Raw genomic sequence first — 25,564 nt, 5'->3', positions numbered from 1 at the left:
AATCATCCTGTATTGAATCGTTCAATGTCAAACTGATTAATCAATTTCATTGTTACAACTTGCAAATAATAATAATTATACAGGATGAATCAGATTGCAATTAATTCTGGTAATGACTCGACTGGTTTCACACATTTTAATTATTTTTTTTGTTTAATAACGTGTTTGTAACATCCTGTATATAATTTTAATAAGCGCGTTATGTGTGTCACTGTCCCCTCGTTAAATTTAAAAGTGAAATCTATTTTTAGTTTTTAGACAATTTGATAGTCATCATAATTTACCTGATTGCAAACATTGCAAACTGAGCTGTCACATTTTGTCTTGTTACTCCTTAAGGAGGCCCTTAAGGGCAAAAACACCTTAACACAATCTTGTAGAGAATGGAATTTCCTACAATCTTCCTTATTTACACTTTTTTGTAACTCTTCAAATAACGGAGTTATGCTTAATGATATTAACGAATATTTTTCCATATAAAACAAACCAACTTAGCCAAAAATTCAAAAAGTTTTCGTTAGAAATGTAAATTACTCGCTATATGTTTGAGTCAAAAATAAAACCCCCGTTTACGAAAACTTAATGTAATATTTCCGTTATAAATTGCCCAAGAAACCTAACTAACTGCGATATATTCCACAATTTCCACGGAAATTTATGACCTGAAAACAAAAGCAAAACTTTCCAAGTTTACGTAAATTTACCTAGAAACAAATCGTGCAAATGTACTTCCAAAAGTCCCAAAAGTTTCCAAAAAGTCTGAGATGTTTTCAGAAACTCTTAGAAGCTTCCAGAAAGTCCCAGAAGATTCCAGAAAGCCTTAGAAGGTTCCAAAAAGTTTCAGAAGGTTTCAAATAGTTTCAGAAAGTCCCAGAAACTTCAGAAAAGTCTTAGAAGCTTTCAAATAGTTTTACAAACTTCCAGAAGTCCAAAAAGCTTCCAGAAAGTCTTAGAAGATGTTAGATAATTTCAGAATCTTTCAAAAAGTCCCAGAAGGTTCCAGAACGTCGCAGGAGGTTTCAAATAGTTTCATAAACTTCCAAAAAGTCTCAGATAAGTCTTAGAAGCCTTCAAATAGTTTTAGAATCTGTCAGAAAGTCCCAAAAGGTTCCAGAAAGTCTTACAAGCTTTCAGATAGTTTTATAAACTTTCATAAAGTCCCTGAAGTTTCCAGAAAGTCTCAGAAGCTTTCAGAAAGTCTTAGAAGCTTTCAGATAGTTTCAGAAACTTCCAGAAAGTCCCAGAAGGTTCCAGAAAGCCTTAGAAGGTTCCAAAAAGTCTCAGAAGGTTTCAGATAGTTTCAGAAAGTCCCAGAAACTTCAGGAAAGTCTTAGAAGCTTTCAAATAGTTTTACAAACTTCCAGAAAGTCCCAAAAGCTTCCAGAAAGTCTTAGAAGATTTCAGATCATTTCAGAATCTTTCAGAAAGTCCCAGAAGGTTCCAGAACGTCGCAGGAGGTTTCAGATAGTTTCATAAACTTCCAAAAAGTCTCAGATAAGTCTTAGAAGCCTTCAAATAGTTTTAGAATCTGTCAGAAAGTCCCAAAAGGTTCCAGAAAGTCTTACAAGCTTTCAGATAGTTTTATAAACTTTCATAAAGTCCCTGAAGTTTCCAGAAAGTCTCAGAAGCTTTCAGAAAGTCTTAGAAGCTTTCAGATAGTTTCAGAAACTTTCAGAAAGTCCCAGAAGGTTCCAGAAAGTCTTCGAAGCATTCAGATAGTTTCAGAAACTTTCAGAAAGTCCCAGAAGGTTCCAGAAAGTCTTAGAAGCTTTCAGATAGTTTCAGAAACTTTCAGAAAGTCCCAGAAGGTTCCAGAAAGTCTTAGAAGCTTTCAAATAGTTTCAGAAACTTTCAGAAAGTCCCAGAAGGTTCCAGAAAGTCTTAGAAGCATTCAGATAGTTTCAGAAACTTTCAGAAAGTCCCAGAAGGTTCCAGAAAGTCTTAGAAGCATTCAGATAGTTTCAGAAACTTTCAGAAAGTCCCAGAAGGTTCCAGAAAGTCTTCGAAGCATTCAGATAGTTTCAGAAACTTTCAGAAAGTCCCAGAAGGTTCCAGAAAGTCTTCGAAGCATTCAGATAGTTTCAGAAACTTCCAGAAAGTCCCAGAAGGTTCCAGAAAGTCTTAGAAGCTTTCAGATAGTTTCAGAAACTTTCAGAAAGTCCCAGAAGGTTCCAGAAAGTCTTAGAAGCTTTCAAATAGTTTCAGAAACTTTCAGAAAGTCCCAGAAGGTTCCAGAAAGTCTTAGAAGCATTCAGATAGTTTCAGAAACTTTCAGAAAGTCCCAGAAGGTTCCAGAAAGTCTTAGAAGCTTTCAGATAGTTTCAGAAACTTCCGGAAAGTCACAAAAGGTTCCAGAAAGTCTTCGAAGCATTCAGATAGTTTCAGAAACTTTCAGAAAGTCCCAGAAGGTTCCAGAAAGTCTTAGAAGCATTCAGATAGTTTCAGAAACTTTCAGAAAGTCCCAGAAGGTTCCAGAAAGTCTTAGAAGCTTTCAAATAGTTTCAGAAACTTTCAGAAAGTCCCAGAAGGTTCCAGAAAGTCTTAGAAGCATTCAGATAGTTTCAGAAACTTTCAGAAAGTCCCAGAAGGTTCCAGAAAGTCTTAGAAGCTTTCAAATAGTTTCAGAAACTTTCAGAAAGTCCCAGAAGGTTCCAGAAAGTCTTAGAAGCATTCAGATAGTTTCAGAAACTTTCAGAAAGTCCCAGAAGGTTCCAGAAAGTCTTAGAAGCTTTCAGATAGTTTCAGAAACTTTCAGAAAGTCCCAGAAGGTTCCAGAAAGTCTTCGAAGCATTCAGATAGTTTCAGAAACTTTCAGAAAGTCCCAGAAGGTTCCAGAAAGTCTTAGAAGCTTTCAGATAGTTTCAGAAACTTTCAGAAAGTCCCAGAAGGTTCCAGAAAGTCTTAGAAGCTTTCAAATAGTTTCAGAAACTTTCAGAAAGTCCCAGAAGGTTCCAGAAAGTCTTAGAAGCATTCAGATAGTTTCAGAAACTTTCAGAAAGTCCCAGAAGGTTCCAGAAAGTCTTAGAAGCTTTCAGATAGTTTCAGAAACTTCCGGAAAGTCACAAAAGGTTCCAGAAAGTCTTAGAAGCATTCAGATAGTTTCAGAAACTTTCAGAAAGTCCCAGAAGGTTCCAGAAAGTCTTAGAAGCTTTCAGATAGTTTCAGAAACTTCCGAAAAGTCTTCGAAGCATTCAGATAGTTTCAGAAACTTCCAGAAAGTCTCAGAAGGTTCCAGAAAGCCTTAGAAGGTTCCAAAAAGTCTCAGAAGTTTTTATAAAGTCCCAGAAACTTTCAGAAAGTCCCAGAAGGTTTCAGAAAGTGTTAGAAGCTTTCAGATAGTTTCAGAAACTTACAGAAAGTCCCTGACGTTTCCAGAAAGCCTTAGCAGCTTTCAGATAGATTCTGAAACTTCCAAAAATTCCCAGAAGTTTCCAGAAAGCCTTAGAAGCATTCAGATATTTTCAGAAATTTCCAGAAAGTCCCAGAAGGTTCCAGAAAGTCTTAGAAGCTTTCAGATAGTTTCAGAAACTTCCGGAAAGTCCCAGAAAGTCTTCAAAGCATTCAGATATTTTCAGAAAGTCTCACAAGTTTCCAGAAAGTCTTAGAAGCTTTCAGATAGTTTCAGAAACTTCCGGAAAGTGCCAGAAGGTTACAGAAAGTCTTAGAAACTTCCAGAAAGTCTCAGAAGGTTCCAGAAACTCTTAGAAACTTCCAGAAAGTCCCACAAGTTTCCAGAAAGTCTTAGAAGCTTTCAGATAGTTTCAGAAACTTCCGGAAAGTGCCAGAAGGTTACAGAAAGTCTTACAAACTTCCAGAAAGTCTCAGAAGGTTCCAGAAACTTTTAGAAACTTCCAGAAAGTGCCAGAAGGTTACAGAAAGTCTTAGAAACTTCCAGAAAGTCTCAGAAGGTTCCAGAAACTTTTAGAAACTTCCAGAAAGTCCCACAAGTTTCCAGAAAGTCTTAGAAGCTTTCAGATAGTTTCAGAAACTTCCGGAAAGTGCCAGAAGGTTACAGAAAGTCTTAGAAACTTCCAGAAAGTCTCAGAAGGTTCCAGAAACTCTTAGAAACTTCCAGAAAGTCCCACAAGTTTCCAGAAAGTCTTAGAAGCTTTCAGATAGTTTCAGAAACTTCCGGAAAGTGCCAGAAGGTTACAGAAAGTCTTAGAAACTTCCAGAAAGTCTCAGAAGGTTCCAGAAACTTTTAGAAACTTCCAGAAAGTGCCAGAAGGTTACAGAAAGTCTTAGAAACTTCCAGAAAGTCTCAGAAGGTTCCAGAAACTTCCAGAAAGTCCCACAAGTTTCCAGAAAGTCTTAGAAGCATTCAGATAGTTTCAGAAACTTCTAGAAAGTGCCAGAAGGTTCCAGAAAGTCTTAGAAGCATTCAGATAGTTTGAAATTCCCGGAAAGAAAAATATCGATTACTTTCAACCTAATTAAGTTTTATTAATCAGGAAGTATGCTTCATTGATTTTCTATAATAAATCACGGTGCTGTTTTTGGTTCAATATCAAAGATTGAAGATCGTTCGATTGATTCATTTAGATTAAAAAAAAATTGATTCAAAGGTCGATTCGTTCAGTATAAATCAAAGTTTCGAGCGTAAACGTAGAAATTCCAATTTTTTACTTGAAAGCAGAAATTTGGTTACTTTTTTCAAATTCCAATGGAAAAATTACTACTTTTGCACATTTAATTACTTATAATCAATAGTAATTTCCGATTTTACGTACAAAGTACAAACGCACCCACTGATTGTTTTTACACTAAAGTGGGAGAAACATATATTTATATAAAAGAGTGTGTGAAAAAAGTGAAATTAAGTATACAACAGTGGTGTAAAACACAATTTAAAGGTTAAAAAAGTGTCATTTTTATTAATAAAAAAAATGGAAAAAAGTATTGCCTCTGTCTTGGTGTTGGTTATGGTCAGTGCCATTGTTTCGGTAAGTCTTTAGTGAATATCTCAGAAAGTAGAAAAGTTACAAATTCAGTCATTCTTGCTGTAAATTATTGGGAATTTAGTGCTGAATTACATAACCAAAATTTACTTAAATTGGTAGAAACTGAAATTAGAATGGTATTTTAGCAAAAACGCTACTTTTAACCAAAATTTGAATATCCCAGTAAGTAACAGAGATAGAAATGTGGTTTTTACTGTCAATTATTGACAATTTATTGTAGAATAACATTCATCCAAACCTTATTCAGCTAGCTTAAGTCCTTTAGTGGTTTTCCTTGAATTAAATGTAAGAAAGTCCTAAAAGCATAACAGAAGTTTACAAAAATGTGCAGAATGACTTCAGGAGTGTCTTTTGTTTTTTCCAAAAATTTTGTTTTTTTTAAGAAAATTGTTGTTTTTCGATGGGTCATTTAACTCTTAGTTAGGTTAGGTTAAAGCCACTTTAACTGTCTTCTTCTGTTTTAAAATACAAGTTTAACACTCAAATCTAATTAGTTACATAAGTCTGAAACAAGATTAACGGTTTCTTCCATCTAATTAATTCTGAGCCTAATCATCGGATAAACATCTTTTTAGAATCAAGTTTTGCGATTTTTTTTCGAGTACAAAGTCCACAAAAAACAAAGAACCGCACTCTTCGACCTGAAAAACCGTGTACAAAGTCCAGTTTAAGTCACATGAACCCAGTTACCTGATTGGAAGAGGATTGCATATAAATAGGTAAAGTTGGTGGGTAAAAATGAACATACAGTATACGGTTCTAGTACCATTAACAACAACAATAACAATGATTTCTGCAGTGATTTTTTTCGCTTTGGTTGGTACCATCTTTTGTGCTGATGTAAGTTTGCTTTGTTTTTTATAATATTTATTTTAATGTAATTAGTATGAATAATTGTTTAAATTGGCTGTAAATTGATTGTTACATGTCCAAGGGCAAATTCATTAGCCCTACGGATTTTTTTTCTGCAAATCAAAAAAAATTATAAAAATTGTGATTTTTTTAAATAGTTATTTATGGCATAATTGTTATGTAAATTCGTAACTTGAGAGGGAAAGTTAATTAATTTTTTTTTCATTTTAATTTGCTATAATAAGTGCTTATTAATTAACTTACAAAAGTTGAAAAAAAAAAAACAATTAAAATTAAATTTGCAAAATAAAAATAAATTCAATTTTTAATTATTAACATTCAGCAATTTTCTGTTTTCAATTTTTTTATCCAAAATTCATTAAATATTCAATAATTCTTATTATTAGCTGTTTTCCTATAATTTCATACAATTCTGTTAATTACAATTACATTTTAGCTTCAAATTTGGAGAATTTTAATGCAATTTCCAAAAAAAGTTCAATATCTCGGAAACTGTTATAGTTACAAAAATGTTCAGAATAATTTTCTGCAGTCGACTAAATTTTTTAATTTATGGTGTAAACACTGTCACTTGTGATCTTTTTTTCCATTTATGGACACCCTGTATATGTTTAATCGCCCTGTGCTTTGCAGCAAGTGATAGAGGGTTTCAAATCGCACATTTTGAGCTTTTTACTGTAACTAAAAATGAAAAATTAATCGAGACACAAAATTTTTCAGACAATTTCCAAAAAAAACGAATATCTCAAAAACGGTTAGAGTTACAGACATTTTGCAAGAAGTCGAAAACGTTCAGAATGCTTTTTTGTACCAAAGTGACTGGGTTTCACACGCTTAGAATCGAGTAAACGCGGTCAAAACGTTCTGGAATTTTCCAAAGTAATAAAAAATGATTATTACACTTTTTCTATTGAGTTAAACGACCCGAAGAGTAAACAAAACGATTCCAGTCGGTTTTTATTAGATTAGTAGACGGAATATTACTTGCCAATGTTGTCCTGTTAATTTAATATACAGCGTGTCTCTAACAAACAAAAAAACAGGTTGTTCAATTCAAATTAGCTTAATTAAATTAAATCTAAAACTCCTTAAAGGGCAAAACACCTTAATACTATCTTGTAGAGGATAAAAAGAATCACGTAAAGTTGGTTAAAAAAAAATCACTTTGGTGCACCTTGTCGCTTTTTACCTTGTAACTCCTTAAGGAGGCCCCTAAGAGAAAATTCACCTTAATACAATCTTGTAGAGGATAAAATTTCCTACAATTTTCCTTATTTATGCTTTTTGATAGCTCCTTAAACAACGGAGCTAGGCTTAGTGGGAATGAAGTTAGTTAAAAACAATCACTTTGGTGCACCTTGTCACTTTTTACCTTGTAACTCCTTAAGGAGGCCCCTAAGAGAAAATTCACCTTAATAGAATCTTGTAGAGGAGAAAATTTCCTACAATTTTCCTTATTTATGCTTTTTGATAGCTCCTTAAACAACGGAGCTAGGCTTAGTCGGAATGAAGTTAGTTAAAAACAATCACTTTGGTGCACCTTGTCGCTTTTTACCTTGTAACTCCTTAAGGAGGCCCCTAAGAGAAAAATCACCTTAATACAATCTTGTAGAGGAGAAAATTTCCTACAATTTTCCTTATTTATGCTTTTTGATAGCTCCTTAAACAACGGAGCTAGGCTTAGTCGGAATGAAGTTGGTTAAAAAAAAATCACTTTGGTGCACCTTGTCGCTTTTTACCTTGTAACTCCTTAAGGACGCCCCTAAGAGAAAATTCACTTTAATACAATCTTGTAGAGGATAAAATTTCCTACAATTTTCCTTATTTATGCTTTTTGATAGCTCCTTAAACAACGGAGCTAGTCTTAGTCGGAATGAAGTTGGTTAAAAAAAATCACTTTGGTGCACCTTGTCACTTTTTACCTTGTAACTCCTTAAGGACGCCCCTAAGAGAAAATTCACTTTAATACAATCTTGTAGAGGATAAAATTTCCTACAATTTTCCTTATTTATGCTTTTTTTCTCCTTAAACAACGGAGCTAGGCTTAGTCGGAATGAAGTTAGTTAAAAACAATCACTTTGGTGCACCTTGTCGCTTTTTACCTTGTAACCCCTTAAGGAGGCGCTTAAGAGAAAAATCACCTTAATACAATCTTGTAGAGGAGAAAATTTCCTACAATTTTCCGTTTTTGTGCTTCATTTGACTGTTTTCTAGGCCGATCTAACCCAACAACAAAAGGACAAACTGTTGGCGGATGGTAAGGCTTGCGTGGCCGAAACTGGCGTGAGTACGGACCTGATCCAGGCGGCCAGACAAGGCAAATTCACTGAAGATGACAAGCTCAAAGCCTTCTCGTTTTGTATGTCGAAACGTTTGGGTTTCCAGAACGATGCCGGAGACATTCAGACGGAAGTTGTCAAACAGAAATTGGGCGGAGCTTTGGGCGATTTGGGCGTGGCCGCCCAGCTGGTGACCAAATGCTTGGTACCCAAGGCGACACCGCAGGAAACTGCTTTCGAGAGTTTTCGGTGTTACTACCAAAACACTCCCACCCATTTGACAGTGTTTTAGACATTTTGATTTGACAACCAATGAAAGTATTACTAATAAAAGTAGATAAAAACCATTTGTGCGACTTTTTCCTTTGAAGAAGGCCCTTAAGGGCAAAAATACCCTTGTAGAGAATAAAATTTCCTACAACTTTCCTTTATTACACGGTTTTGTAACTCTTCAAATAACGGAGCTACGCTCAGTCAAAATGGAGTTAGTTCAAAAAAAGTAGTTTGGTGCACCCTGTCACTTTTCACCTTGTAACTCTTTAAGGAGGCCCGTAAGGGCCAGAACATATTAATATAATCTTGTAGAGGATGAAATTTTCTACAACTTTACTTATTTACACTTTTTTTGTATCTCCTCAAATAACGGAGCTACGCTCTTTCGAAACACACATAAAACTATAATACACACTTGGAAGAGTACAGTGGCAATTTACCCAATCCATAGGTTTCTCAACAGATTTACACCTCCATGAGAAGAGTTTTGGCAGATTTCAAAAACAATACTGATTATCTGGCATGTAATTTGGTCCGTCATTATTGTGTCAACTGTCAAAATGTCAAAAATCAGTTTTAAAGTTATCAACAATATTTTACACCTCCATTAGTGAGATTTTAATAATTTTTGAAGCATTATTATTTGACAGGTAGTTTACACTGATATTAGATACTGTCAAAATCCGTGCCATTGAGCTATAAAGTAACAAAATACACCTAAAGGTGAGCAACGACAGTGTATTAACAATATTTCACATTTCTATGGGTTTTTAAAGCAATACTATTTTCTTAACGTGTAGTTGAAGTGTCAACTGTCAAAATGCGCTCTCAAACTGTCAAATATACAAACAATTAGTCTGTCATTAAAGTGTCAATTGTTAAAATCTGCATAAAGCTATAAACCGATTAAATACAGACAACTCAATTCAAAGTAATTATAAGGTGTTTTAGACCTCTCTAAGTGTGGTTTGGACCCTATCCAAAACAGTACAGTCTGTTTGACATGTAGTCTAGTCTATCATTAAAGTGTCAACTGTCAAAATCCTCTCCATTAAGTTATAAACTGATAAAATACACTTTAAATACAGAAAGCTGAGTTCAAAGTAATTACAAGGTGTTGTAGAGTTTTATCTGTCCAAAGCAGTACAGTCTGTTTGATATGTACAACAATCTGTCATTAAAGTGTCAACTGTCAAAAACCGCAAAAAAGCTCTTTAAATACACGCAGAAGCAGTGTGCAACATCCACAGTATTTGACATCTTCATGGGTGACGTTTTGACGGTTATTTAACGCGTCAACTGTCAAAATTGGTTCCATGGACCTATAAAACAATGCACTGCATACGTTTACTAATTGTAGACGGTCGTTTATTAATCGAAAGCGGTCTCGACCTGTTTATTCAACCTGATTTAGTCGAATAGTGCTATTATCCAATTGAGGATGGACAGTAAAGCATATAAAAAGCCCTCAAAGGCAACTTAATGCAGTATTACACAGTAATCTAGTGCCTTAACAATTTTGCTCAGAGTATTACGAATTTTTCCAAAAATGAAGGTGCTTTTTGCTTTTGTTTGTCTTGTGGTTTTAATTCAGGTAAATATATCATTTTTTTACAATAAAAATCCTATTAATTTACAAATATTTAGGATGACTACATGCTGTTCCTCACAGTGACTGACTTTTTTTTGTATTATTCCTAAATTTAGAACATAAAAATTAAAAAAAAAAATACAGTGATTTCTGTTGGTTTTTCTCAAAATTTTGAACAAAAATTCAATTAACTTACTAACTTGACTACATGCTGTTGACTGTCCCTCTTAAAATCCAGATTTTTGATATTTTTGTCTTGAATTTGTAGGTTAATTCCCAAACTGACAAACAAAAAGAACTGCTGGCGCAACATTACAAAGAATGTTTGGCCAAATCGAAGGTAAACGAGGCTACTCTGCAAAAAGCGCGAATTGGCCAGTTTGCGGATGACGACAAACTGAAAGAGCACATTTTGTGCGTTGCGCAGAAGATTGGTTTCCAGAATACGGCTGGACAATTCCAGAATCAGGTGATTGAGACGAAATTGAGGGAGGCACTCAAAGGAGACGCGGCCAAAACCAAAAAACTGATCAGCGACTGCGCAATTACCAATCCTGACCCCAAATTGCAGGCTTTCAACGCTTTCAAGTGCGTTTACCAGAAGGCCAGCATTAACTTATTGTAAACACCCCGTATATTCGGTTTTTTTACGGTATTTAGTGTTGATGTAAGGTGCATTTAGAAATATAGTATATACGTACGGACAATGAAAGTTGCTTTAGTTTTTTTTGCATTTGTAATTCTCACGTGGAAAAAGGTTGAAAAATGCTACAAAATGGCACAAAACTTAAAATTTAAAAAAAACGTCATACTTTAGTAACTAAAGTACATTGTACTTTTTATTTAAATAAATAATTATTATTTATTAAAATACTACAGCAACTTCAGGTGCTTCCTTGTAAAAGCACTGAATTCCCTCGTAAGAGGTTTGCAGTTTGTTGTCCGAATTTTTGGCACACGTTTCGACCAATCGTTCGGCCTCTTCAGCGTTGAACACCTCCGTCAATCCTTTTCTGAGTACGTCCCTGTTAAAGTGACCCTCGTCGTTTAAAATTCCAGACCTTTTGTTGATACAGTAAAAGTATTGTTGGAGTAATGGATCTGGTTCAAAATTGCCTTTGCGCGCCCTTAAGACTACGCCCTTTGGCACTCCGGTCTCTTCAGCGCATTCTTTGATAATTTGGACGTGTTTCTGCTTTTTTGCTTCGGAAACGGCACCAAACTGCGGAAGAAAAAACTTTTTTATACTTAGTTAGCTTCTTCCAGGAAACCTGAGATTAGCTCCATTATTTGAGAAGTTAGAAAAAAGTGTAAATAAGAAAAATTGTAGGAAATTGTATCCTATACAAGATTGTGTAAAAGGGTTTTTGCCCTTAAGGGGATCCTTAAAGAGTTACAAGGCAAACAGTGATAGGGTGCACCAAAATGCTACCAACATGAAAGGGGCGACCAAACTAGGTCAACTTTGACACCTTCTAGCGTCACCACCCCTGAAACGATTTTGACACTTAGCCCCACTTTTAGAAAGCCCAAACTGTCAGCTATCTACCAGTTTTTGTCTCCACTCTGTACCTCTTCAAATAACCTAGTTATGGAGAGTTAAAATGATGTGTGTTTAAAACCTTCTGAAGGGGGGGGAGGAAATAACTACATAAACTTTAACGCCCTCTAGTGGCATTATCCCTAAAGCGATTTTAACATGTAGCCCCACTTTCAGAAAGCCCAAACCGTCAGCTATCCACCAGTTTTTGTCTCCACTCTGTACCTCTTCAAATAACCTAGTTATGGAGAGTTAAAATGATGTGTGTCTAAAAACCTTCTAAAGGGGGGGGGGAGGAAATAACTACATAAACTTTAACGCCCTCTAGTGGCATTATCCCTAAAGCGATTTTAACATGTAGCCCCACTTTCAGAAAGCCCAAACTGTCAGCTATCCACTAGTTTTTGTCTCCACTCTGTACCTCTTCAAATAACCTAGTTATGGAGAGTTAAAATGATGTGTGTCTAAAAACCTTCTGAAGGGGGGGGGAGGAAATAACTACATAAACTTTAACACTCTCTAGGGTCATCGCCCCTAAAGCGATTTTAACATTTAGCCCCACTTTCAGAAAGCCCAAACCGTCAGCTATCCACCAGTTTTTGTCTCCACTCTGTACCTCTTCAAATAACCTAGTTATGGAGAGTTAAAATGATGGATGTCTTAAAACCTTCTGAAAGGAGGGGAAAATCACTACATAAACTTTAACGCCCTCTAGTGGCATTATCCCTAAAGCGATTTTAACATGTAGCCCCACTTTCAGAAAGCCCAAACTGTCAGCTATCCACCAGTTTTTGTCTCCACTCTGTACCTCTTCAAATAACCTAGATATGGAGAGTTAAAATGATGGATGTCTTTAAACCTTCTGAAAGGAGGGGAAAATCACTACATAAACTTTAACACTCTCTAGGGTCATCGCCCCTAAAGCGATTTTAACATGTAGCCCCACTTTCAGAAAGCCCAAACTGTCAGCTATTCACCAGTTTTTGCCTCCACCCTGTATCTTTTCAAATAACTGAGTTATGGGCGAGGGAAACAATTTAATGCTAATTTCCCTATGTTTTCGAGATACTAAGCCAGATAATTTACCTGAATAAGACTTAAATGTCCAGGAGAATTCCTATAAAAGCACTGTTGAAACTGGAAAGCGGTCTCTTCGGGATTTTCCTTAGGCAAAGCGCAACGATCGATCAGTTTCTGGATTACGACTGGATCTTTAACGATGGGGGAAAATTTCTCCCTGAGCACGGAAACGGCAATTTCACCGTTTTCCCTGATAATTTCCGATTTCCGCGCCATGCACAAAGCGAACGCCTTCAATTTGGGATCATCGGGAAAAATTCCCTGACGACTTTTGTCCAGAATTTCCCTGTCCACGCCAGTTTCCCTGATGCAGGTTCGGCCATTTTCGATAATCCTCTTCGCCAATTCGTCAGGGACTGGAATTTCCCTGGGAAATAATTCCACATGGACCTAAAATAAGGGCGGATATCACAAAGTGTTGTTTGAGGTCAAATTTCAGATTTACTGGGGAATTTTCGTGTAAACACTTGGACACAAAGTAAGCAGTTTCCTTCTCGTTTTTCTGCGATTGAAGACACTTTTCCGCCAAGTGTTCTGCTATCAAATTATCGTTGATAACTTCACTGAAACCTCTGAAGAAGGCGTCACGATCCAAACTTCCATCTTCCTTTTGTAAACCGACTTTTTTGAAGAAACAATTGATGTAATCGCTGTATTTGGCATCTTCGAAGAGTACGTTGGCTCTGCGGGCGTTTTCAATGACAGTTTCCCCTAAAATGTCCTGGCTGGCACATTCCTGGTGGACTTGAAGGTGTTTCTGGGCTTTTTCGTTGGAGAAATAGGAAATTTCTGGGGAAACCTGAAAACAATTGTTAAAAACTTTTTCTGCCTTGATTTATAATTTGAACCACCCTGTAGTTTTAAGTTTGTGACTTACCTGAAAAATTTCAATGGCAGGAACAATCTCTCGCATACATCTGGCAATGTGGTAAGCAGTGTCTTCTGGACTGCTTCGTTCTTCAGTGCATTGATCGACCAAACGAGTCAAAATGTTTTGATCTTCGACCAAATTAGCCACTTTTTTCTGGAAAACCTCCTTCTGGATCGTTCCCGCAGAGTTTTGGAAACCGACTTTTTGCGAAAAACAGAAAAGGTAAGCCTTGAAGGCTGGATCTTCGGTGTAAACCCCTTTTTTGGCTTGTTCGATCAAGGCTTTGTTGACTTTCGACTCTTTCAGACAGTCTTGATGGTAGGAGTGGACTTTTTCTTTTTGGACGTCCGTCAATGGAACACCCTGTATGTTAATATTAAATGTTTAAACTGGATTTTTCTATACTTTTTATATACAGGGTGGTCTAAGTGCTATATTACATACGACTGAATCGTGAAAGTTTGTTAAATTGGTGCGTAGAAGACCCTAAAAGTTTTAGAGCACGTTTTACAGCTTTGTGGTGGAGTTTTTGACAGTTGACACTGGGAAAACAGACTAAACTGTCAAAAAACGCTCATGGAGGTATTAAAACACAATCAAATAAATTTTCACCACAACCAATTGATCAACCCTGTATATATGCATAATTATAATGTTAATTTAATTAAAAAAATATTACTTACCTGACTGAAATACAGTAAACACATTAATACACTAAGAACTTTCATCTTGAACCTTTCATAAACAATGTATGAAGAAGATCAGGTCGTCTGGGTGTTTATATACGAAAAACACCCAGTAGAAAAAAAATCGATTAATCTTAGCCGAAAGGCATAACAATCAGCTGTTTGGCTTGTTTATCTAACGTGAAAATCTCTGTTAGAGCAAAAAATGAGGTAGATTTGTTGTTTAGGAACCAGTTGTACCATTGTACAGGTCTGTATCGAGGTGTTTGCCCAGCTAACTGTTTAATTTAGTCGAGGATTTCTTTAGAAAGTCCAAAATAATACTATACCAAAATTGACAGCTGTCAACCACGTGACAACTGTGAAAATTAACCTCAAACTGAAAGTTTATAACGAAACTGACTTTACAGCTTCGCGGACCGGTGTTTGACAGTGGTGGCATCGCAATCAAGTTAGAAAGTGACAGCTGTCAATCACGTGACAACCGTGAAAAATTAACCTCAAACTGAACGTGCATCAATAAAACTGAAAGTGTTTGAAATTTATGTTTTACGTTTCTTTAACAATTTTTTTCGAATATTTCAAGTAAAAAAAATTGAGTTTTTTTATGTTTTAGTCCGGTCCTGTATTTGCAACGGTACGTTCGCAAATAAGAAGACACGAGTTTATTTTTTTATTTAAGAACCAAATCAGTCTTGGTTTAGTTATTAATAATATTAATGAATTATTACTTCTAGTCGAGTTCAATGACATTTTAACCTTGATTGGATAGAAATGGATGGATAGAAATTTTTAGATCTTTGAACAAGCTTCTATAACATGGCAGAATCTTATAGAAGGTTTTGCAACGTTTCCAAACATTCCAGATCTATTAAGAAGCTTCCAAAACTTGCCACAATGTTCTACAGTCTTCTGCAAGGTTCCATAACTTTCCAGATCTTTGTAGAAGCTTCCTAAACATGCCAGAACGTTCTTAAGTTATTTTCAAGGTTTCAAAACTTTCCAGATCTTTGTAGAAGCTTCCAAAACTTGCCAGAATATTCTAGAGGCTTTTGGAACATTCCTAAATCTTCCAGATCTTTGAGGAAGCTTCTGAACTGACGGCTGTCAAAAAATAACAGTCAATTTGTTCTCTTAGGTCACTGATATCGATTCCAAGCTAGTTTATCAGAAAACAAAAGATTGTGACAATACTGAGCGTTTAAATGACTCTAATAAAGTAAGTTTTATGATTCTTTCAATAAATTAAACCTGAAACAAACCTTGTAAATTTAGTTCATTGTCCTTTAAGCAGTTTAATAGGATTTTTCAATTAGACAATCGAAACAAGGCGTGCAGTTTAAAATTGCAATTTGTACAGTTTGCTAGTGATTTCCTGTCAAAGTATTATTGTCAATTTCACATGCATATAACTAAGTCACTTTCTAGAAAATTCCACACTAATTGTATTATCAATTTTAACAGCAATCAACTTCTGATCAATAACAGTCTTAGTTCAGGTTCAATTGTTATTACTTATTCAACAATGCTTGAACATATTAATATTCATGTAAACATTGAAGCAGTTAGAAGTCAAGGTAAACTTATATAACTCACTTATTACATTAATTAACATGGTATTAAATTATATTCCGTTTTTACTCTGTAAGCACTATATTCTCCAAGTTTCCAAATACTTGTAGAACATTCCAGAATTAGTAAAAGTTCCTAGAACTTGCCAGAAGGTTCTGAATCCTTCTGCAATGTTTCAAAACATTATCGTTCTTTGAAAAAGCTTTTAAAACTTATTAAACTCTTCTAGATCTTTATTGAAGCTACTAGAACTTTGCCAGATTATTTTAGAGCCTTCTGCAACATTTAAAAACATTCCAAATCTTTGAAAAAGCTTTTTAAAACTTGTCAGAAAGTTCTAGAGTCTTCTGCAACGTTGCAAAGCATTTCAGGTCTTTGAAGAAGGTTCAATAGCTTGCCAGAAGAAGGAAACATTTTCTAGAAGAGTCTAGAACTTTGTGAAAGATTCTAAAAAATTCCAAATGCTTTCTCAACTTACTTTAAACAATCCTAAATGTCTAAAAAGCTTCAAGACCTGAAATCAGTCCAGATGTTTGATTTTGAAAGCTCCTAGAATGTTCCAAATACTTCTAGAACATGCCAGAATTAAGAAAAACTTTCTGAAAGACTTGGTGAAAGCTTCCAACAAATTCCAGAGGCTTTCTCAGCTTCCAGGATTCCAAAAGCTTCACGGCACTTCTGGTAACAGTCCAGATTGTGCTCAAAAGCTTCTTGAAGGGTGCAAATATTTCTAGAACATTTTAGAATAAGAATCTTCTGGAACAGTCTAGAACCTTCAAAAGACATTCCAATGGCTTTCATGATATAGAAAAAGCTTCTTCTTTTCTGTAACAGTAAGGTTAGGTTAGTTGGGAATTTTGTTCCAAAAAAATTTAAGGAATCGGTTACAATACTGACTGACAGTTGTCTCAGAAGCTTCTAGATTTTCTAGAAATGTTTCATCAGAACCAAAAGAGTTTTAGCATATTTGTATTTGTCTGAACTGGGGTTTTTACTGAAACTAGCTGTAATTAAGATGATTGTACTCTTTGCTTGACTGATTTGTAGGATCCTGGTGTACTTTCGGTTAATTTATTTGTAAATAATAACCTAGAAATGATGTAGATTCCCAAAAAGGTTATGTCACTGGTAAAAAGTGCTTTTTTAAGGTAATTTCAACCGGAAAAAGGTGTAAAAATCGATTGGTTCTTTGTATGGTAAAACATAATAGATAAACTGGTCGGTTTGGCGGAGATACGGCAAAATTATCGACCTCCACCATTCGACGTCGTGGTTTCTATATAAAAACAATTGCTTTTCCAATCAAAATCGCATTTAAGTGGTTGCACGCTAAGACAAAAGGAGAAAGTGTCGAAAATGTACGGGTCAGTGTTGAAAGTTTCGTTGGTTTTCGCCGTCATCAGCGTCATTTCTTGTCAGGTGAGCGTTGGAGACCATAACTAGTTTTAAAGTGTTTTTTTTTACCATTTCCCGACATATTTTTAAAATATTTCAGTTTGCATCACTTAGAAAATCATAAAGAATAGATTGAACCAAAAAAAAAATTTGGACTTTTTATTGTAAATTTAAAAAAAAAAAGACAAAAAACTGTTTTTTTCCTTTCATATGAAGTTTTACTAGGTGATTTTTAATGCATTTGCACCAATTTGTATTATAAAAATTTGTCCCTGTTTTTCCCCCATTTGTTATCCTGTTTTTTCGATTTTCGACTTTTTTGAGACTTAGACATTTTTTTGGCATTTTTTTTAAAAAAAGTCAAAAAACTGTTTTTTTTTTCTTTATGAAGTTTCTCTAGGTCATTCTGAGTGCATAGTACCTAATTTGTATTAGAAAAATATTTCATTTTTACCCTGTTTTTGGACATTGAAAATGATGGGGGGCAGCAACCACAAACAAATATTTTCAAAATGTTTTTTCCGACTTTTTCTAAAATTCAGAGTTTGTTCAGTAAGTCAGAAATAATTAAAAAATTAATTAAAAATCCAAATTAATTATTTAACTTTTTGTGGAACTACTTGCCCTTTTGCTTTATAACTTCCTTAATCGGCCCTTTAGGGCAAAAATGCTTAGAGGCATTATTGTAGAACACTAAATTCCCTACAACTCTCTAATTTACACTTTTGGTGTGACTTCTCAGATAACGGTGCTACGCACTAAAAAAAGTAACGTAAAAATTTTCCAGGATTTCACGGAAGAGCAACGCAAGAAAATCATCCAGAACCGTCAGGACTGCATTCAGGAGACCAAAGTAAATCCGGAACTGATTGAAAAAGCGGATCAGGGCGAATTCATCGACGACCAGGCCCTGAAATGTTTCACCAAGTGTTTCTACCTGAAGGCGGGCTTCGTTAACGACGAGGGAGAGGTGCAAAAGGACGTGGTGGAGGCGAAACTACCCCCACAAGCCGACAAGAAGAAGGCGTTGGAGATTGTGGACAAGTGCGCCGTCAAAGGAAAAGATGCTTGCGAAACGGTTTATTTGATTCACAAATGCTATTTTGAGCATACCCACCCTGATTTACCTGCCAAAGCTGAAGAAGAGAAAAAAGCCTAATTTAGCAACAAATTTGAACTAGTCAAGCAAAAATGGCGGATGACACTTAATTTATTGTGATTTTTTTTTTGTATTTAATCCAGTATTACAATAGTTTTGTACAATAATTACACCAGGTAATATTTTTTATATAAAGACATTTTTCAAAAATTTTGAGATTTTTATTTTTCCTTAAGTATCATTTATGGTGTCAAAACTGTCAAATTTATTGATTTTAAGAGATTTTAAACTGCTTTGAAACTTCTAGACGATTTGACAAGTATTTGGAGACTTCTAGAGCCTTTTGGAATATTTTTTAAAGCTTTTAATCTCTCTTAAAGCTTCTAGAAGCATCCAGGCTGCTTTAAGAGCATGTTGAAGCATTTTGGAAAATTTCTAGACAGTTCTGAAAGTTGTTGATAAGCATTTGGAAGTTTCTAGACTGCTTTGGAAAACTTCTGGAAGTTTTTAAAACCGTGTTGGGTGCTCTAGAAGCGTATGGAAGTTTTCAAGTTATTTGGAAGGATGTTTTGGGAGCATCTTCAAGTTTTCAGACTCTTCTGAAAGATTTTTGAAAGTTTCTAGGCTGTCTTTAGTGCTTCTGGAAGATTCTAAGCTATTTTGGGAGCATCCTAAAGGTTCTAAACTGTTCTTAAAACTTCTAGTCTGTTTAGGAGCATCCTCTGAAGTTTCTAGAGTCTCTTGAAAGATTTTTCATAGCTTCTAACTTCTCTTAAAGCTTCTAGAAGCATCCAGGCTGTATCTTGAAGCTTCTGGACAGTTTTGGAAGGTTTTAAAGTGCTTTAGAGGCATTTGTAGGCTTCGAAACTGATTTAAAAGCATCTGAAAGGTTTTAAAGTCCTCTAGTAGCATATGGAAGCTTTCAAACTGTCTTGAAACATTTTGAGAGCTTCCAGACCGGTTGAAGTACATTTTATTTTAATTTTCATGCAATTTTCTTGTTACAGAAAAATGTCAAGCCAAGCGGACAACCAGAAACGTCTAAATCTGGAAAAGGCCACCAATTTCATGAGACAATACCGCGATCCAAATTCCAGGGAATTGAAGAAGTTGTCGGCGAATCAATTTATGGAAGTTTGGAGCCATTACGACAAAGACGGTACGTTTTTGGCCATTTTCTAAATGGGACACCCTGTATATTATAACCTAAGATGTGCCCTACAAAATGTTTCCTGTTTCTGAGATATTTGAGTGGTAATTTAATTTGTTGAAAACTTCGTCCCACTTTTCTGAGTCACCTTGTATACTGTAACATGTATTTTACATTAAATGCAACTCAGCTTGATAGGTCAATGATTTTTATTATTTTTTTTTGGTAAAACCTTGCTAAACTACTTTACACACTGCAATGACCATTTTTTGCTACATTCTGTTCTAGAAGATATATTGATAATAATTAATATTAAAATATGATAAAATATGATTTATTTGTTAAACAAGGTTATCTAAATTAATTAATAATAATAAAAAAAAATAAAAAAATAAAAAAGTTGCCCCGCCGTGACAATGTTTGCACATTGCCGTGACCAGGATTCGAACCTGGGTTACTACGGCCACAACGTAGGGTCCTAACCACTAGACGATCACGGCTATCGGGGACTTGAGAAAACGAGCGCCAAAGCTGCATATAACCTACACGTAACTTACTATCACCGGTTTATTACATTGGTTGCGGTTATTGCGTCACTCAACCAGAAACGGTTCAAATTATCTATTTGTAATACACAGGGTGTTTATAAAAAACTTTAACTAGTACGTGGAAAATTAAACCAAAATAGTATATGACGTAACGAATCACGTTTAGAATGTGTCGTTTGCTGTTTTATTTGTCACATTCAAAACCTTCACTTGTTATTTTTGCGTCATCTTATTGCTTGCTTTATGTAATTTTTTTTAATAAGATTGTATATTGATATACGGGGTGTCTGAAATTTGATTACTTATACATTTTGTGATGGTTTTTTTAAATAGGAAGACCAATTTTTTACTTGACATTTAAATTCTAGAACGTCAAGTTCTAGGCCTACTTGATGTAAAATGTCTCTCATTCGAAATTAAGTTGATTTAGCTGAACTGGGTGCACCCTGTCACATTTTGCCTTGTAACTCCTTAAGGAGGCCCTTAAGGGCAAAAACATTTTAATACGATATTGTAGAGGATGAAATTTCCTACAACTTTCCTTCTTTAAAATTTTTGAGGGAAAAAGGAAAAAGGGAGCTACCCTCAGATGAATTTAAGTGAGTTCAAACATTTTGGTGCACTCTGTTAATTTTTGCCTTCTAACTCCTTAAGGAAGCTCTTAATGACAAAAACAGCTTAATACAATCTTGTAGAGAATACAATTTTATACAACTTTCCTTATTTACACTTTTTTGTGACTGCTCAAGTAACGAAGCTACGCCCGTTTCACTCTTTTACAGGTAATGGTTACATAGAAGGCACAGAACTGGACGGTTTCTTGAGGGAATTCGTGTCCAGCGCCAACGCCACCGATGTGGGACCTGAAGTAACTAATATTTGCAGTGTTGACGGAACTGCTTTACTTAAAAAAAAAAATATTTCAGGCTGTCTCCGATGACATGCTGGTGGAGCTCAAGGCCTGCTTCATGGAGGCCTACGATGACAATCAGGACGGGAAAATTGACATTCGCGAGGTGGGTAAGCAAACAAAATGGCCTGGTTGTCAGTCATATAGTAGGCCTACTACGGTGTAAACCAGGCCAATAATTTGATGATTTTAATAAGTAATTTCCAGTTGGCTCAATTACTTCCGATGGAAGAGAACTTTTTGCTTTTGTTTCGTTTCGACAATCCGCTCGAATCCAGCGTGGAATTTATGAAGGTAAAGTAAACCCACTATGCTGTTACAGGCCGGAATTCCTTTAATAATTCGCCCAGTAAATTCAATCATTTAATTTGAATTTACTTCGGAATATTGCTGTATTAGTTCACACCGTGGAATTTGTAGTGGCAAATTGTCTAAACTGTCACTTTTTGTCTTGTAACTCCTTATAGAGGCACTTTAGGACAAAAACACTTTAATACAATCTTGTAGAGGATGAAATTTCCTACAAATTTCCTTCTTAACACTTTTTCATAACTCCTCAAATAACGGAGCTACGCGTAGTTGAACTTTGAATCTTTGAATCACCCTGTATAAAGCTGTTAATTATAACCTATTGTGGCGTAAAAATCGACAATTTAATATAACTCAATTACCGGTAAAAAACTGTTTTTATTTTTTTGGTGTTTATTTAGATTTGGAGAGAATACGACACTGATGGGAGCGGATATATTGAAGCGGATGAACTGAAGGTAACTTTAACCTTAACCAGTGAAAATTGGTTTAAAATTTGATTTTTTTCTCAGAATTTTTTAAGGGATTTACTGAAAGAAGCGAAAAAAATCAACGATGTTTCCGAGGATAAGCTTATTGAGTATACAGACACTATGGTAAGTGTAAGGGTGTGGTTAACTTGGAGTTGAAAAAACTCGGCCTTAGTTGCAGGTTTTCGATGCTAACAAGGATGGCAGGCTGCAACTCTCCGAAATGGCCAAGTACGTTTTGACAGTCAGACACTCTGTATACAGATGTGGTAAATCGAAAACCGACCATAGGAAAACCGTGTAACTGACAGAGAAACGTAGATAAATGCATGCGCGGGACAAAGACAGAAAACGAAAAAAATATCAAGTAGGCCATATTTTTAGCGCGCTGTTGCCAAACGCCGTAAGTATTCAACACCCTCGACAAACTTAATTTTTGGTGCTGGATTTTGGCAACAGCGCGCTGAAAATATGGCCTACTTGATATTTTTTTCGTTTTCTGTCTTTGTCCCGCGCATGCATTTATCTACGTTTCTCTGTCAGTTACACGGTTTTCCTACGGTCGGTTTTCGATTTACCACACCTGTATAATATTTTTTTGTTTTTCAGGCTGCTTCCAGTTAAAGAGAATTTCCTGTGCAGACAAGTGTTCAAGGTAATCTAATTATTGCATTTCCATTCTAATATTCAGACCAACCCTATATTACTATATAGGTATTTAAATTTGTACTAATTTTATGCAAGCAAGTATAGTAGATTTTCCTTCTCTCTCTCTTATAAACTACAGGGTGATTAAAATTCAACGTCACTCTCAAAAAAAATTATAAATTTTCAAAATTTCAGTTTAAACTTTGTTTTGGTGCAGTCACTTGGTTTATTTGACCACCTTGTACAGTTTTACCAGAAAAATGAAGTAAAAACAGCGTCAGGTGTAAAACTTGCAAAGTCACTTAGTGAAAGCAAACCCACAAAAATTCCAGCCATATAATTACCAAATTATTGTCAGTCACCCAATTTTACTAACTAAATTTTTGTTTTTTAATTATATAATCCACTGTATAGGTTTATGACCAAAAAAAAAACTGTTTTCTGTCTCCTTCTGGCTTAGCATCTTCTATATATTCTGTCTGCACCAGTAAAAGCACCTGAAATATAGATAACAATTGAATGATTGCAAATTATTATCTATATAAAGCAAATCTATACCTATATACTTTACATATATTTAAAGCTAGTTCTAACCTAGCTGCACGGCTTTATCTGTCTGTCTGTGATCTACTTTTAGGAAGGATTCGAAGTAAGTAACAACCAGTTTTTCCAATTGTTTGCCTGAATCACTCTGTATAAAAGTTTCCACATGTTTTTCAGAAATTTTACAAAGTTGTTCTGGCAAATACCTGCTTTTTGTCCTAATTGCACTGGCACTAGCATGTTTTTTGACTGTTTCTATTGGTAGTAAATTGTTTAATAAAGAAGAAACAATAGCTAATGTCATCTCTCTCTTCATATATTTTTTTTGTAATAAAGTTAAATAATAAAGTTATGTAGTTTAGTCTATTTTTCCTCAACCATGCATTTACTAATTTTTGATTTTAGGGTGCCACAAAATTGACAAAAGACGACATTGAACGAGTTTTTGCTCTATATGATCGAGTAAGTGACACTTTTTTGTATATTCTTTATTTGCTATTAATCGATTAATTTGCAGGATAACAACGGTACTATAGAAAACGAGGAACTCAGAGGATTCCTGAAAGACTTACTGGAACTAGTGAAAAAGGTTTGGATCAATTTTGACGCCCTCTAGCGGCCTAACCATTTAACTGATCAACCAATGTTGCATGTTGCTGGAAAGCCCATTTCATTGGCTATCCATTGACGTATAAAATCTATACTTTATAATTGAAATAAGACAGTTGTTCAGGTTTAAACAAAAGAGTGCATACAAATTGGCTAGAAAAGTTAACTTTGAATCCCTCTAGAGGCCAAACCATTTAACTGATCAGCCAATGTTGCATTTTACTGGAAAGCCCATTTCACTGGCTATCCATTGACGTATAAAAGTCCATACTTTGTCATTGAAATAAGACAGTTATTCAGGTTTAAGTAAAACCGTGCATTCAAATTGGCTAGAAAAGTTTGGTTAACTTTGTAGCCCTCTAGCGGCCTAACCATTTAACTGATCAGCCAATGTTGCATCATTGTCTTTATCGGTCATTACGGCTCTGTCTGTCAACTGTCATTGCACTAACCTAACTAAAAGTAATTTTTTTATAGGATTACGACGCTCAAGACCTGCAAGACTTTGAAGAAACCATCCTAAGAGGTGTTGACTACAATCAAGATGGCAAAATCAACAAAAAGGAACTAACCATGATCCTGCTGGCTATTGCGAAACACAATCAAGAAGAAGAGCCGACAGCATAAAAGCTCACTTAATAATAGTTTAAAATCGTGAAAAAAACAGGACCGGATTAAGCCCGCAGAGAAAAAATAACCTCAATCCGGCCCTGTTTTTTTTGTGTTTTGAAATTGCCAACTTATCGTTACTCTAGCACACATTTTTTGATGTTTTGTAACGTTTGTTTTAAGGGCATTTTTGTATACTGAGTGTTGCAAAGCTCCCAGTTGTAGCAAAACGTGATTAATGTTAGAAAGTTAAAAACACCATTTTGAAACACCAATTTCATTATAATCTAGTATTTAACAGAAAAAATGTTAAATTCGGTCCTGTTACAGGAAACTAGTGTTTATAAAGTGATTGATCGTGTGAAGATCAATCAAATATGACATTTTTGACAGGTCATCTGTTATTTGTAATTTAGGTAAGACCTAACCTCAAAAATCATTGAACTTTTCTTCAAGTCCAGCACTGTGAAAGCAGCCAGGTTAGGACTGTCAATTTTTGATATATTATTCTTGACAGTTTTAGTAATAATTCATACTAAAATTCATCTCTGTACCTCTGATATTTCTGGAAATATTGATTTTTTTTGGGATTTGAATCTGACAGAACTGAATGACAACTAGGAATGGGCCACCATATACAAAGGAAATGACAACTTTGACAATCTGTGACTTACAATACCACTCTCAGCACAGTGGTTTGTTTGTGATTGGTCAAGAAAAACACAAACTCCACCATTGACACAGTAAATGACCTGTCAAAATGACACTTAATCATGAATTTAGGGTGTAATATTCAATGTTCCTTAATCGTAGTTAAACGTAATTGTTAATCTAAGATTACTCTGCTTCTCTTGTTGCTGTCCCACTGTGTGTGAATCTCATCTAATCTTCTTAAGACTTTAATTATACTATAAATATTTGATATGATATATTTTTGTTAACTAGTTGCAAAGTTTCAGTTAATTGCCAGTATTACTACTATTATACTATAAATGTATACTAAAATCGTTTAATAAACGTAAAAATCATAGTTTTTAAGGTGTTGATGCTTGTTTGCTGCTGTTATTTGAATGCTTAAACAATTCTGTTGTTTAACAAATAAATAAAAAAATGTGTATACATGAGTTTTATTTGCTTTTTCCAAAGGTTACACGAGTTAGACAATGAGTTTGCTATGATACAAAAAATGGCATTTTTGCAAAAAGTGCAATTTTGGCAATTTTTAAAATATGTTGAATTTTGACGCCCTCTAGCGGCCAAATAGTGTGATCATGTGGGGAAAAACATTTTTGGAAAGCTTGAAATCTGCTCTATCTTTTGTTTTCTATGACATTTTAACGTAACTGGTCAAATAAAGGAGTAATTTAGGGTCAAAGCAGTTTGTGTCACAAAATATGCGATTGGATTAGTAGCATTCCAATTTTGACGTAACGTTCTTTTCTGCATTTTACTTGGCGCTTTCACCATCAGTCAAGATTTTAAAAAATGTATCTTGACCTTATGGTGCCCTTTCAAGGGAATATATTTGTGTATTTATTATTTAATACA

At 35.1% G+C, this 25,564-nt stretch overlaps 4 protein-coding genes and 1 non-coding gene across 7 annotated transcripts in view; 3 read left to right on the top strand and 2 right to left on the bottom strand.

The window, feature by feature from the left end:
* Positions 1 to 25,140, top strand: part of LOC145737561 (calbindin-32-like) — a 52,993-nt gene extending 27,853 nt beyond the window's left edge. For 2 of the 3 annotated variants that reach the window (XM_081992282.1, XM_081992280.1), the window contains exons 3-14: positions 19,228 to 19,379; positions 20,701 to 20,786; positions 20,845 to 20,934; positions 21,036 to 21,122; positions 21,539 to 21,595; positions 21,650 to 21,733; positions 21,783 to 21,838; positions 22,217 to 22,262; positions 22,893 to 22,904; positions 23,204 to 23,260; positions 23,316 to 23,387; positions 23,885 to 25,140. In XM_081992282.1, coding sequence (XP_081848408.1) covers positions 19,232 to 19,379; positions 20,701 to 20,786; positions 20,845 to 20,934; positions 21,036 to 21,122; positions 21,539 to 21,595; positions 21,650 to 21,733; positions 21,783 to 21,838; positions 22,217 to 22,262; positions 22,893 to 22,904; positions 23,204 to 23,260; positions 23,316 to 23,387; positions 23,885 to 24,034 — 945 coding nt within the window. In that variant the 5' untranslated portion in view covers positions 19,228 to 19,231 and the 3' untranslated portion in view covers positions 24,035 to 25,140. The remainder of the gene's footprint in view (positions 1 to 19,227; positions 19,380 to 20,700; positions 20,787 to 20,844; positions 20,935 to 21,035; positions 21,123 to 21,538; positions 21,596 to 21,649; positions 21,734 to 21,782; positions 21,839 to 22,216; positions 22,263 to 22,892; positions 22,905 to 23,203; positions 23,261 to 23,315; positions 23,388 to 23,884) is intronic. The other variant, XM_081992281.1, reaches the window with a different exon arrangement.
* LOC145737678 (uncharacterized) lies at positions 5,642 to 18,430 on the top strand. Its single transcript, XM_081992476.1, has 4 exons — positions 5,642 to 5,801; positions 8,049 to 8,396; positions 17,011 to 17,145; positions 17,909 to 18,430. Exons 1-4 carry the CDS (start codon positions 5,700 to 5,702, stop codon positions 18,278 to 18,280), a joined length of 957 nt encoding a protein of 318 aa, XP_081848602.1. The 5' UTR covers positions 5,642 to 5,699; the 3' UTR covers positions 18,281 to 18,430.
* Positions 9,822 to 10,689, top strand: LOC145737569 (B2 protein-like). The gene is made up of 2 exons (XM_081992292.1): positions 9,822 to 9,980; positions 10,246 to 10,689. The coding sequence occupies exons 1-2, from the start codon at positions 9,936 to 9,938 to the stop codon at positions 10,600 to 10,602; spliced, it is 402 nt and encodes a 133-aa protein (XP_081848418.1). The 5' UTR covers positions 9,822 to 9,935; the 3' UTR covers positions 10,603 to 10,689.
* LOC145737559 (uncharacterized) lies at positions 10,790 to 14,319 on the bottom strand. Its single transcript, XM_081992277.1, has 5 exons — positions 14,152 to 14,319; positions 13,475 to 13,831; positions 13,043 to 13,396; positions 12,604 to 12,987; positions 10,790 to 11,199 (listed from the first exon to the last, which is right to left on the bottom strand). Exons 1-5 carry the CDS (start codon positions 14,194 to 14,196, stop codon positions 10,843 to 10,845), a joined length of 1,497 nt encoding a protein of 498 aa, XP_081848403.1. The 5' UTR covers positions 14,197 to 14,319; the 3' UTR covers positions 10,790 to 10,842.
* TRNAH-GUG (transfer RNA histidin (anticodon GUG)) lies at positions 19,799 to 19,870 on the bottom strand. Its single transcript has one exon. It is a non-coding gene; the product is annotated as a tRNA-His (tRNA).
* Positions 25,141 to 25,564: the final 424 nt, after the last annotated feature.

This window comes from Ips typographus, linkage group LG14 (genome assembly GCF_016097725.1).
Source record: "Ips typographus isolate SLU linkage group LG14, UJ_Ityp_2.0, whole genome shotgun sequence".
NCBI lineage: Eukaryota > Metazoa > Arthropoda > Insecta > Coleoptera > Curculionidae > Ips > Ips typographus.
The sequence above is the reverse complement of the archived record's forward strand: the minus strand, read 5'-3'. Positions and strand labels throughout refer to the sequence as shown.